This window comes from Podarcis liolepis, assembly GCF_965112155.1.
Source record: "Podarcis liolepis genome assembly, chromosome: 4".
Taxonomy (NCBI): Eukaryota; Metazoa; Chordata; class Lepidosauria; order Squamata; family Lacertidae; genus Podarcis; species Podarcis liolepis.
Window position 1 is genome coordinate 39,560,819 of NC_139558.1, and position 14,351 is coordinate 39,575,169.

Here is a 14,351-nt window from a genome sequence, read left to right on the forward strand (position 1 = left end):
ATCCTGGCTGTCTTGGTCTATCCTGTCTTCTGCATGGCTAGCTACAGTCGCAAGGAACTGGAGGAGTCGATGTAAGGTGTCACAGTTGCAGGGAGGTAGAAGATAAATAAGAAGTTGCAGGGTGCTTAGTTGTTCATGGGGCTCTAATACTAAAAGAGAGGGGGGAAAGTACTCTAAGGAATGTGCTCACAGTTATGTACACAGGGACAGGCATGTTACATATCTCTCAACTGACATGATATTCCTATATAGTTTATATCAAGTGCAATTAAATACAGGCAGCCCCCAATTTGCTCCTGTTCCACCCCACTCCACCCCCGTCACACCCTCTTCCAGGTCTGAAAACAGCCCATGTGTGCATTGTCACATATTTTTTGAACACAGGCAAAACTGGTGTTGTCTGTACAAGAACATAATCTAGAGCTGAGCCAAAACATCTCCCTTTTTCTCAGACAGTTTCTGAGAATTTTCTCTCATTTCGCTAGAAGAAAAGGCCACTTCACAGAATTTTCTCTGACTATTCTTCATCACTGGCCACCAATTCCTCTCTTCTCCCATGATCTGGGATAATGCTAGGTTTGAGCCATTGTGGGGAATGCAAAATGGTAGCCAGGCTGCCACCATGGTTGCTGCAGTTGTCACTTGTTGAGAAAAGAAAATAAGCTTCACCATTGTCACTGATAATATCAAATCCCGTCCCTGAGAATAGGAAGAAAAAATTCAAGAGGCATTCGTGCACAGCTCTAGTCTAGAAAAAAACAGGATTCACATCAACTTGATGAAGCAACAGGTATATTCTAACGGAGTTCATCTCAGGATAACATGAAATCAACATTTGAGGAAGTTTCTAGAGAAAATTCAACTATAGATCACATTTTTACTCTTATTCTAAATCAGTGAGTGGGGCTGAATACAGTATTGTCTGCATTGTGTACAAGTGCACAAAATCATACATTGTCTCTCACATTAGTTCCAGGTAGACAATGGATCCAATATTCCACAAGTGGGAGGCAAGCTTACACAGCAAATCTTTCCCTTCTGCCCTCCAACACTTGCACTCCCCAAAAAGCTTCTCTACAGGGTCAGGGGTCATTCAGGGAGTAAGGGTTGTGTTGTAAATGGCTGCAGTAGATAGGAGGCATTACTGAAAAATCGGTGAAGAAAATTGTGCTCTGCAGGGCTGCAGGAAGGAAAGAAATGAGAGACCCGTAGTCTGTACTTGTGTTTCACTTGCACAATGTTGGCTACAACCCCAAGTGCTTGGCACTACTATTTAAAGATTGGGAAAGCATAATAGCTTTACAAACTGCAGTCAATTTGCATGCACACATGATGAACATTGGCAACTGGCCACGCTTGAGATGCAGTCTGAAACATCTGGACGGCACCAGGTTGAGGAAAGCTGCTTAGGATTAGCCATAGAGGTTCATCAGGAACAGGCAATAAGTGTAACGGGAAATAATGGCAGAGCCAACTTTTTTTTTGCCGACTTAAGAATATAGCCATCATCTATTTCACGCTCAGAAATCAAAATACTTTAACTTTTGTGTCCTCCCAACTCTCATTTTACACACCAAGAACTGATTACTTTATCTAGGGACTTCATCCTTAGCCCATACTCAGAACTCCACCCATTAAACCACATTAGGTACTTGGCAGCTGTTTTAAGTTTCCCGCATTTCAAAAATTTAACAAAGAAGTGTTACACATTTTAAACACACATTTTAAACAGGTTCATTTAGGAACAAATCATTTCAACTGCACTTTTACACCTTACGCAGAGTTTGTGTGGTGTAGGTTTTTAAGGAATCTGTAAAGGAGGAGGTTGCTTTGCTTACGGAGAGTATTGATGAAAGGAGTGTAAAGCTCCCTAGTCAGGAGTGGATCAGGCATGTCACGAAGAAATTCCTTTAACAAAGCAGCCACATCATGAATGCTGTTTTCTTCATCCAACATTACATCCACACCACGGTCAAACTCTTCGCGTAACTGGAAAAATCAACACAAAGGGAAAAGGTCACATCTAGACATCTACATTATTAATCTACAAATCATAAATAAGGGGGGATGATGCATTAGGTTAATACTTTGGCCGCCAGTTGGAAACTGTGCCATGTTCCACATCTGCTAAGAAAACAGTATAATCTGAAGAAACGGACCAAAGTCTGTATTGTTTTAAGGTGAAATGGAGTGATTTCTGTATTATTAACAGTCAAATGGACACTTTTTATTAATGATTTCAACGTACACTGTTATTTCATTGTAAGGGACCAACATTCAATTTTGCAGAAACCCTGTTAAGTTTAAATTTAAATTTTAAAAAAGAAAGTTTAATTAGACAGTACAGAAGTGAAATCCTTTATGAACAATACCCTAGACCATGTCATTGGTTACAGTGGTCCTTATAAAGCAAATCTTATCCCTTGTGGGTTTTAAATGGATCTTAAAGACCTCTTTATCAGTGCCTTCAGCAACTAATTTGATCTGAATGGCTGAACTCCACAAGTTTTGCCCAACTCTCTTAATTTTATATTATGCAGTATTAGTATCAGTATCAGTTTTCATGGCTTTTAGCAATGTTTCAAAATATTGTTCTGAGATTTTTGTGGTCATAATTTCCCCCCTAGTATGTTTGATATGTGGCTTGTAAACTGCTTTGTCTAGAAAAGTTACAAAGGCATTATTGTTCTCTTAGATTTTTTAAATATCAGATTCTCAGTATGCGTTAAAGAAAGGGGAAAAAAGGATGGTGTACTATAGTCTCACCTGTCTTACTCTCTTTTTTGAGCTACCAACTCGGAATATGCCCACTGTCTGAAGGCCTGAAAAATACAACAAATCACTTCTTTCATTATTTAAAGCTTTGGTAGAACATGCATTATCAGAGCATTTTTACATTTTCTGCAGCAAACATCCTATGAATAACTGTAACAACACTCAGGGGCTATCACTCCTCCTCCCCATCCACCCCAAACATAAAACCCAAACTTGTCTACAATTCAGAAAAAAGGTAGAATTGGTGAGTACTTTCCTCAGTGAAGCTTGCTGTTATGCATCAATGATTGCTTTTCAGCAACTCGGTGGTAACTATTTAAGGGTAACACTAGAGGGAAGTCTAAGACCTATCTTAACCATAACACACATGTCTCAATTATATAAAAATACTTCAGCCTCAGCTCACTAATGTAGGCATAAAAGTTAACTGCATAGAGAAAAAAGTTGCCTATGGATGAACTTAGTATTGCACTGGCTCATGCGCTGCTTTCTCCCTGGCAACAGCAGGAGGCTGGAAATGGTAAATGTAGATGTGAACAACTTGCATCCTAGAATTTTAAAAAATGCTAATTTGAACACCATTTTAGTTATCTCTTTGTAACAAAGGACAGATACTTCCCCTTTCTATCCTATGACTGGCATCAGCTTAGGATGTGTATACACTAGAATATTAATGCACCCGTGACGGGGTGAGCTCCCGTTGCTCGGTCCCAGCTCCTGCCAACCTAGCAGTTCGAAAGCATGTCAAAGTGCAAGTAGATAAATAGGTACCGCTCAGGCGGGAAGGTAAACGGTGTTTCCGTGCGCTGCTCTGCTTCGCCATGCTGGCCACATGACCCGGAAGCTGTACGCCGGCTCCCTTGGCCAACAAAGCGAGATGAGCGCCGCAACCCCAGAGTCGGCCACAACTGGACCTAATGGTTAGGGGTCCCTTTACCTTTAAGTTGCAATCATCTTATTTCTCCACGTCTATGTTTATCTTTGTTCTTTTACATATAAGTGCTTTCAATTGAACTCTATCTTAGTGTTTTCTGTTGACACTCTAGTGGGCTATGTTTGATGGGATGTATTTGCCCTGTGTGCTACCTTACCCTGCCCTCAATTAGTGCTTCCCTACACTGCCTGAGTTTCATAAACCTTTTGTCCATTTGTAGGTATATGCGCAGGTATTCATTTACTTGTGTGTACAACCATTAAAAAAAGGTGAAATACTAGTTTTCTGATATACCACACTTGCACATCTTATTTCTCTTCATTTTATTGTTTACAGGTTGTGTGTGTGTGTGTGTGCGCGCGCGCGCACGCCCCATATCTGGCCCTACTATCAGCCAACAGAGGTGTGATGACAAGTGGTGAATTAAAACAAAGTAAGGATACAGGACGCGGGTGGCATCGAGACATGAGGGGCGCTGTGGGTTAAACCACAGAGCCTAGGACTTGCCGATCAGAAGGTTGGCGGTTTGAATCCCTGTGACGGGGTGAGCTCCCGTTGCTCGGTCCCTGCTCCTGCCAACCTAGCAGTTCAAAAGCACGTCAAAGTGCAAGTAGATAAATAGGTACCGCTCTGGCGGGAAGGTAAATGGTGTTTCCATGCGCTGCTCTGGTTCGCCAGAAGTGGCTTAGTCATGCTGGCCACACGACCCGGAAGTTGTATGCTGGCTCCCTCGGCCAATATAGTGAGATGAGCGCCACAACCCCAGAGTCGGCCACGACTGGACCTAATGGTTAGGGGTCCCTTTGCCTTTAAGGATACAGGTGGCACTACTGAAATTTCATCAATGCACCATGACAGAGTTATATACTTGGTAAAACACACTTGCTTTTTCTCAAGCAGCATGGGAAACCAAAGTGGCATTATCCATGTCTGTCACAGATGTATAATCTGCCTGCAGCACTTTTGGATCTTTTAGATTAAAAAAAAAAGAATGAAGGAATAGGCTACATGAAGGTAAAGCTGAAGTAGACATAAGGTTGGAGTAGGCATAAATACAAGTACAAATTTTGCCTTCTGCTGTGTTGGATGGATACGTGTCTCCCAACAGATCTGCAACTATAATTTGAAACTTGTGGAGAATGTACAGTGGTACCTTGGTTCTCAAACGCCACGGTACTCAAACAACTTGGAACCCAAACACTGCAAACCTGGAAGTAAGTGTTCCGGTTTGCGAACTTTTTTCGAAAACCGAACATGCTCCATTTTGAGTTCCGTTTTGAACACTTCCGTTTTGAGTGTTATGCTGAGGTCTGTCTGTTTTTGCTATTTATTTTGGCTCTTTTTTCTTTTGTTTCTGTGACTGTGTGGAACCCAGTTCAGCTACTGATTGATTGTGTGACTGCAGTATATTGTTTATTGCTTTCATTTTATGGATCAATGGTCTTGTTATATAGTAAAATTCATGTTAAATTGCTGTTTTAGGGGTTGTTTTTAAAAGTCTGGAATGGATTGATCCATTTTGCATTACTTTCTATGGGAAAGCGCGCCTTGGTTTTGGAACGCTTCGGTTTTGGAAAGGACTTCCGGAATGGATTAAGCTTGAGAACCAAGGTAGCACTGCAATCCATTATGTATTGAAATGTCCCCTTTATGAGGGTCCAAAGGAAATAAGATTTGTCAAGTTTAACAAGAAGTTCTGATCAAGTAATTATCTACTTTTTGTCAGGAGTTATTTATCTGTTTGTGACATATAAAACATCACTGTTCCCTTTAGCATGCTAAGAAACTTTAAATGGAAAAAAGTTGTGTTGGGTTTTTTATTGTATTGGGTAAAAGGTTTTAGTATAACTATACTGTCTTTTAATTGTTATCTTATTATTTATCTTTATTTCATTGTTTGTATATCTGAAGTTTTATTTTAAAAGTCGTCAAGGCTAGTACAATGGCTAGTACAATAAATACAAGATGGTCTGTCGCCTGCCTTTCATTGCCAGGTTGAATCATACTTACCATGTTTTTCTAAATGCTGGCAGCAGCTGTCCACAACTCGAGGAACCTGCCTGTAAATAGGATTAAGGCTTAGTTTCTTGTCCCTGGACTTTTCTTTTTTGCTCTGGGCTTCAGCAGGCAATGACAGCTGTAGGGCTTCTAGCAGTCGAGATTGACTGTCATCAAGATCCGTAATGGAGTCCACAGACATTGCACCCTGCAACATACACAAAGACATACAATCAACATGGGTGTTGGTGGGAGAAAATTCCATTTGTAGTCTTCCTTCACAGCAGAGATAGCCATGAATAAAAATAGCTCCAAAAACACATGGGACAGATTCTTACATAAACAGAAAACAGGAAAGTCAATTCTGAATCAAGATGATGTTCTGAAACGTGACTTTGTTACTTCTTTGCCCTATTCTTGGCATGATGGGTCCAAACTACACTGATTTGGATGCCTCTGAAGATATCATCACCCAACTCAACACAAGGATTCCTGAGGGGGAGGCAGTGATCTTCATTTGCGTTTGGACACCAGGGACCATTCTGCGCCAGTGTGGATGCCTCTAAAGACATAATTGCCCAGTTTGATGTAACTTTGCCCAAATTTGTCCTGGGCCCAAACCATTCTGTTTGGATCTTCTCACCCAATTTGGTGGGGCAGCTCACAACTGCGCCCATTTGGATGCCTCTTGAGATATTGTAACCCAACTTGTCATGAAGGTTCCTGAAGTGGAGGTGGTTGTCTTCGTCTATGTTTGGACATTGGGTACCATTTTGAATCAAGATGGCAGACTAAAATATGACTTCTGTTTGACTTTGCCCAATTTGGTGTGATGATTACAAACAAGGTTTTCTGAGGTGGAGGAAGTTGTTTTGGTGATGTTAGAATACCATTGGATGCAATGAGCCATGCTTTCTGCTGTATGTGGGTGCACAGTCCCAAAATTCACAAATTACACTATCCATTTAAAAATCACATTTAAGGGGGGGGGGGTTGTTATTCCAAGTTCCAGGCAGTGCCCAGAATTCCCTGATAGCACCTTACAGAACAGAAGACTATACTTCTACTATAATAAAACACAATAGCCATTTTTAGAAGGGAAAATTGCTTTATTCCTTGGACAGGCCAACAGAGGCATCTGCTATTCATGGGCACAACCAGTCCAATAGAAAAAGTGTACATAATGGAAGATACTGCCTTTCAGGACAAAGCATAAATCATTAAACCATTTAAAGGCAAAACTACAAAGCACAACATACAAACATTTCATTCCATACCAGCAATAAAATAACAGTTAAAATTACATCTTATGAGGGTAAACAACATCAGCATTGCATTACCACCACAATTAATCAAGCGGGTCTTTAAGACTCATTTGAAAACAATAAAAAAAGAACTAAATATACCTCCACTGGGAGGAAGATTCACAATGAATGATGGGGCCACCACTAAAAAAAAAGAAGACTATTTTTTGTGTTCACAAAGGTGAAAGACCTTATGAGAGGGTCCATGATCAAGGACTCTGCCACCAGATCTAAGGGCTGGGCATAGACCTTCAAAAGTCTAGTCTCTAGCTAATTAGGACTTTAAATTGGGCCTGGAAATGTTCTAGCAGCCACTGGAGCTGGTACAGAATCAGTGTAATATGCTCCAACTTTGTGAATATTATTTTCTGGATGATGTCCTAGTAGAAAATACAGGGAGGAAAGAATTATAAACATCGGTTTTTCATTTTGAAAGGAAGAAAGCCCACCAAAAATACCACTAATGGGCAGCACAAACTGCCTATCCTGTATCTGTTCAGGGAGGAAAAACCTTTCTCTTAATTATCTTGTGTAAAGCATATGGATGTGTGACTGATTCCCGACTGACAGTAGAGAATATACACTGGCATAAAATAAAAATCTCCAATCGTAAGATTCTATATCTGTAATGTCACAAGTGTTATTCTATAAGTAAAGGAAGCCATAGTCAAACAATATGCATAAATAAAATGTGTGGCTTCAAGCTAGTTTAGACAACTTGAAATCTTGCCCATTCCTTCATGACTTTTTTGGTTAGTCCTAATAACAGGTTGCATGACTGTGGGTTTTAGAAGTTTTACTCCAGTTATTTTTATGAACCTCAATAGGGTTTTTTTTTAACCTATCAAGGAAAAAGCAATTTAACTTATTCCGATGCTATTTTTTAAAATGTTAGAATAGAACCAGGAGTCTAATTACACAAGTTTTTTTTTATTATATTTTGAGGATGAAATGAGTAACTGGATGAACAATAGTCTCATAAGCACGTAACCCATCTACAATAAACAGCTTCTTCTTTTTTAAAGTGACTGAGTGCTTTAATAATTTGAGAAAGACCAACCAGAATCTGACTGGGGAAAAGGAAAGTTTCCAAAGAATCCTTGTGTCCCCTGAGGTGTTGGCAAGAGACTTGTGTCCATTTCATTCTCTCCCACGAACAGCTGGGAATGAGAGATGACCATTAAAATTGCAACTACTATCAACTGAATCAGGGCTGACTTTAATTTAACTATGGAAGACCAGCTCTGAGATTTTAACTTCTGTAAGAAAGGCAGCGCCTGGGAAAGTCCCATAAAAGCCTGCAGCTCATGCAAATCCACTGATAGAAAACTTACTCTCCTCCTTGCTCGTGGAGCTGGTTCTGGTGTGTTAGGAGAAGTAGATTCGTTTGGTGTTTCCGAGGTGGAGCTAAGAGATGAGTTACTGCTTGAGAGTTCTTTGTTCTGTCTTTTACTCCCAAATGGTAAAAGGGAAGGTACAGATTCTGAAACATCCCTCTGTTCTTCCCTCTGAGTATCTTGTTTCAATTTGTAGGCCCGATCATTAGCGATCACTTGTGATAAAGGCATTCCAAAAGCCTGGGGTACGAATTCTGAAAAACAAAAATTACAAATTACTTTTTAGATTTCAAGTGCTGAGGCAAACAAACTCAAGAGGGTCCTTTTTACATTTTATAATGTCACTGAACACATTAAAATGGATTCCACGAATCCCAGGCAACAGATATTATTGTACGAAGCGGAGAGTTATAATTTTAAATCTGCTCAGTGAGTCTCCACAAAGTCTCAGAAGCAGTTGTATGGGGACGTGTCAGAATAGGTGGAGAATGGTGGGTGGGAGAGAGGTAGAAAGAGAGATTAGGAGGGGGATAGGGAGCTTGAAGACTCAAGTATTAAGAAGGGTTTCCCTCTAATGACCTCAAAGCCCATGTGATTTGTTGAAGGATGGCTTCTAAAGAGTAGGTGATTTATTGTAAGCTTCAGGTGTTATGCGTGCAAAAAAATGGCAGCTATGCAAACTTGAACCCAATTATTTCCCCTCATCGTCTACCAAATATCAACAGTTGTTGTTTTCCCCCAACATACACACAGACACGTGTTCTGCTCAATTCAATTTGTGTATGTATAGTTTTACATCGTGATTTAGATTTCTTTTGACTTCTGCGAAATTACTAAGCATAATAGGAAGTTATATAAAATTGTAAAAGCAGCAAAATACAGAACAAACAATGCTTGAAAAACATTTCTGAAAAATAAAGAACATGCCATTTTACATTCGCCAGGAGAATTCCCTCTTTTGGATAGGCAATTACATACCAACGTCACTACTGAAATTGTTTGAACAATTGAAACATAAACAGAAAGTAACACTTTATATTATCATAGAATGGGTAGAAAGTAAACATGGAAAAAGAATATATCTATTTTTCTGGCTATAATAAATGAAAAAAATCAAATATTTATTCACAGCAGTGCATCTTTTCCTGGAAGTAATGAGGAATGGAACAAGACAAGGATCAGCACTCCACAAGGTACAGCAAAACAGCAGTTCCTATGATACACAGAACCTACATAGCCAAATTGGGAAGTTCTCAGTTGCTGAAATGATGATCAAGGGAGATATCCACATTGTCCTTCCAAAGAAAAAGCCTAATTATAATGCAACAAGAACCCTCTGCCTCAAATTAACTTTAAAGCATTCAAATGCTCCGATACTACACATACACTATTTTATTATCTTCTCTTGATAAGAGTTCAAGGATAATATTTTACTGTATCATATTTCAGAGAGTGTGGTGGTGCTTAGAGCCATCTCAAGGATAAAATGTTTTAGGAACAAAGGAACTGGGACTAATCTGCCAACTGATTGGAAATCTTGAGAACCATTTATTCATATAACAATGACATTGTTTCTTCCTTAGTCTGAAAACACTGAATCTTCTACTTGGCTACAAAGGTGAAAAGATTAAAATCTCTCAATCTCTCTCTCTCTCTCTCTCTCTCTCTGTGTGTGTGTGTGTGTGTGTGTGTGTGTGTGTGTGTGAGATAGATAGAGAGAGAGAGAGAGAGAGAGAGAGAGAGAGAGAGGAGAGGGAGAGAGAGAGAGAGAGAGAGAGAGAGAGAGAGAGAGAGAGATGTAGTGAAGAAGAGGTGAGGAAGACCTAAGAATAAGCTGTAAAGCTTCAGTTGCAGTAGCTAGCTCGGTTTTAAACTTCAATTTTTATTTTTTTTCTACAACTGCTGCAATGTTGTTTGTCCTCTTGAACAATAAATGAAAAAAACTATTCAGATTTTAGAACTATTCCTCCTTTTAATTAAACAGCAGGCACTGATGTCAAAAATATCAAAACAAGGTTGGCGTTAACGCCTTGCAGCAGCCCTTTCCTTATTTTGTTTGAAATGACCTTTAAAGATGACAGCATTTATTTAGCCACTGAAGCTGTTTCACCGACAGAAGGAAGGAAAGACTCTGCTTGGCTTTTAAAGGAATGGAAGCACCGTTGGTTTCTGTTCAGTCTTGAAGTATTAGAGAGCACTAACAATATATCAAATAGCAGGAAAATGTACTGCCAAGGGATGGAGTGATGTAAATAGCTGTGAGAAGAGGGATGGTCACATCACGAAGGCACTGAAGGTTTCTTTTTCAAACTGCAATAAATTTGTTTTGCTCTATATATTTCCTAATAAGAATATACATGGGGACAAGAGAGGGCTTTTTATTAGAATAACCATGCTCCCACCCAAAACCTCAAAAGTCTTCAATTTTAAGCTTTCATGTCTTGCTCAAAGTGGTTCAGAAGGAAAAAGCAGGCACATCCACACAATTGTTTGTTCAGTTGTGGGGCATTATTACAGAAGGCTATCATACCCATTCTGCAAAGATACAGTATAAGACAGAGTTGTGTGGTTGGGACAGAAGGGAATTTGTTTTGCCTCCATTGAAGAGAAATCTACCTTACATACAACAACCTTTCCTGCAGTAGTAGTCACTGTAATCAACTGAGCCAACTTAAAAGAAGACGTGATTTAAAATCATATAACTACGGATGCTCACTTCAATTTCTAATTTGTTTCTTATTTGTTCACATGGTCCAAGAGCGTGTCAAAGCAGAAGTCAAAAACTCCTAGGAAAACGAGAAGCTCTTGGCTCACAATTCATTCATCCTGAGGAATCAAGTGATTATGTAAGCCAGGAATGGATAACCTGTGCTCTCCAACCAGATGTTAGTTCCATCATCCTTGACCAATTATCATGCTTGCTGGGAATGATGGGAGTTGGAGTCCAGCAAGAGCTGGAGGACCACAGGAGCTGATGTCAACAGAAGGAAGGTGATTACTTCTGGTCTGCAAAGTCTCACGTTCCCAACAGAAGCACAGTGTGACTTGCGTATAGCCCACGATGACCAGCACAGTAGGCATGTGATCAAATACTTTGGGATTCCTAGACCTCTCTGTCAGTATAACAACCAACAATACAGTGGTACCTCAGGTTAAGTACTTAATTCGTTCTGGAGGTCTGTTCTTAACCTGAAACTGTTTTTAACCTGAAGCACCACTTTAGCTAATGGGGCCTCCTGCTGCTGCTGCGCCACCAAAGCACGATTTCTGTTCTCATCCTGAAGCAAAGTTCTTAACCCGAGGTACTATTTCTGGGTTAGCAGAGTCTGTAACCTGAAGCGTCTGTAACCTGAAGCATATGTAACCTGAAGTACCACTGTACCTCTGAAGTACCCCAACAATAGTTGTGTAAAGAAGCCCTTGCTTAACGAAAGACAACCGTTTATGAGCTTCTCCGCATAAAATCATGTCAAAGTAGGGTTATGAAACATAATCTAAATCTAAAACCGACATCCTCCCTGATGTCAGTAAGTGCCTCCTCACTAGTCCCCAAGAACTAAACCAGAGGCTTAGCATAAAAAAGTGAGACAGCTGCGAAGCAGCGCTTGCAGGCAGGCGGAATTAGGAGAAAGCCACGGTGAATGAGAACACTCAAGACACATCTGTGCTAGGACGCCTACACGTGCTGTGCCGTACTGAGCCGAATGTTTGTTTTGGATATGTTGCCTGGCAATGGAAGGCATTCATTTTATAAAATAAACTTCTGAAAGGCTTGTTAAAAAACACAATTGTGCGAGCACAGAAGAGAACATTTTTTCAGCTCGCTGTCAAGCATAAAGGGGGAGGGTGGGGGGTCGGGGGTTGGCTACGAAGGCCGCTTAGGACGGCGTGGGTTGACCATGAATCAAGTCACTGCACTGTACTCACATCCTCACAGAGAGGAACAATACTGAGTGGTTCATTGTGCTGCACAAAGGAACACCCCACAAAGAAAAATGAAGGCATAATCTGCTTGGAAGGCAAACCATTTTTCAAGTTGTTTTTTATTCATGTTTCACGTACATACTAGCAGTTCCACTGAAAGAATGCTCACTCCCAGTAACCAGCTTGGGACAGCTTACCAAAGCAAAATACCGTGGTCTGAAAAATGTTAAGGCCAGCAGAGAACCTTAAGGTTACCAAGGGACCAATCTCAGGGAGCGTGAAGTCCAGATATGCACTCAATTTCAAGGTGACTTTCAATATGACACGGACTGCTGGCGTATGTTGACAGGACTGGAAAGAGGGACATTCCAGGATGATTTATGCTCAGAAATGAAAAGAAGATTCTGTACCAACCAAGAAGGAAGACTAAATTAACGGACTGTGCCGAAATGGCATAGCTTTATAAAAGACTGGGGGAAATGTGTGGATTATTTGAAATGTCATCGTACACATATAAGCTCACTAGCAGGATTAACTTAAACCAAACAGTTAATGTTAAAAGATCACTAGGGATAAATTATTAATTGCAGTAATGAAGGAGATGCAGTGATACAAATTTAAAAAATTATAAGAAATGGCAAAAGGAGTGGAGGAAAGTCAAAAAATACATATTTGTTGGGAAATACAGGATTGTTTTTATGTCAAAATATCTCTGAAAAAAATGAAAAAAAAATTTTTTTTAAAAAAAAAAAAGGAGAGAGGGACATATACAGTCACCTCAATGGTACCTGATTCTGTTCTGACTGCATTAACTAGTTGCTGCTTTAAGCTACCTTTGCTATCTGTTTTGGTGTTTTTAGTTGACGTTCTAATTTTGTCTCAGTCATTTTATTGCTGCGTCATTCATTGTGTTGTTATTTTTAATTGTTAACTGTCTTGGGAGCCATCTGGAAAGCCAGACAAAAAGATACAAATATAAACAACGAATAAAATAATCTGTAGCAGCCACAAAAATAACCTCGATGGTACAAAGCCTCATCAAGTGAATCCAGCACACCAGGAAGCTGCTTATTAAAATACCCTGCGCATGCATGTGGGCGAGAGCACTCTTTGGGTGTCATCAAGAGCCTGGTTAGTTCCACCTGCCTTATCCCACTCCTCTGTTCCAGGAGAAGTTGTTGCTGGAACGAACTGCAGACACACACACACACACACACACACCATAAAACCCACGGCAAGGGTGCCATTCCATTTATCCCTGGAAAAAATGTCCCTGGTTGGGAGGCAGGGGATGGTGTGAGAGGCTGACACAGGTGGGTTAGGAAGGTCAACCAGGGTGTGAAGTGGGCTACCAAACCAGTTTGTTGCATTTTGGAAAACCCTCATCATTGAACTAATTGTTTATGGTGCCTTTAATAGCCATGCTTCGTTTTTTGAAACCTCCCCCCACCCCCCTCACAGCTCTACATTACTAAGGACTTATTTGCAACACTGATGTGTTTTGAAATGTACTGCTGAAGTGAGTACTGAAATGCTTATTTTTTTGCTTTAATATATTGCTGCTGTTGTTTGCTTTGTATACTGCGATCTGCCCTTGAACACAAACTTCCTTTGTGGAAGGATAATACACAAATAAATACTTCATCCCAGTGAATTTATCTTCCTAAAAGCACGCTAACACTTTTAAATTGTGAGCCACACAAACTTGCACCAGGGAGGGGGATCGTATAGCTCGCCTGATTCCTGTTTAAGGCAATTTAGGAAATCAGAGTAAAGACTGTATTATATTTGTAATACTTTTAAGAATGCATATCGTATAGGAAAGCAGTCACACTAAGCAAGTGCATCCCTACCAAACCCAGTTTTAGCTAATCATAAGAATAGTGTGCTGCCCAAGACCACAAGTTTTCAAAATTTATGCTGAGTGCTACAATTAATAACAGTTTAGGCTGTTTTTGATACCCTCTCCCCTAAACAATGGAGAAGGACTACACTTGGGCCAGATTTAGAAGGCTGTTCGGGGGCACTTCTCACAGGCTGTCTACTCAAGTGGTGTGAGTGATTCTGATCAGATCCATG

The 14,351-nt window shown here is 40.2% G+C and overlaps 1 protein-coding gene and 1 long non-coding RNA gene across 8 annotated transcripts in view; one reads left to right on the forward strand and one right to left on the reverse strand.

Moving 5' to 3' along the window:
* The window catches only part of LOC310706402, a 386,819-nt gene that overhangs the window by 167,568 nt on the left and 204,900 nt on the right, over nucleotides 1-14,351 (forward strand). The window lies entirely within an intron of this gene.
* Nucleotides 1-14,351, reverse strand: part of ARHGAP6 (Rho GTPase activating protein 6) — a 181,796-nt gene that overhangs the window by 14,546 nt on the left and 152,899 nt on the right. For all 7 annotated transcript variants that reach the window (XM_083501850.1, XM_083501849.1, XM_083501853.1 and 4 more), the window contains exons 4-8: nucleotides 8,346-8,602; nucleotides 5,720-5,915; nucleotides 2,767-2,822; nucleotides 1,839-1,989; nucleotides 1-149 (exon numbers count right to left, since the gene is read on the reverse strand). In XM_083501850.1, the coding sequence (XP_083357976.1) occupies nucleotides 1-149; nucleotides 1,839-1,989; nucleotides 2,767-2,822; nucleotides 5,720-5,915; nucleotides 8,346-8,602 (809 nt within the window). The remainder of the gene's footprint in view (nucleotides 150-1,838; nucleotides 1,990-2,766; nucleotides 2,823-5,719; nucleotides 5,916-8,345; nucleotides 8,603-14,351) is intronic.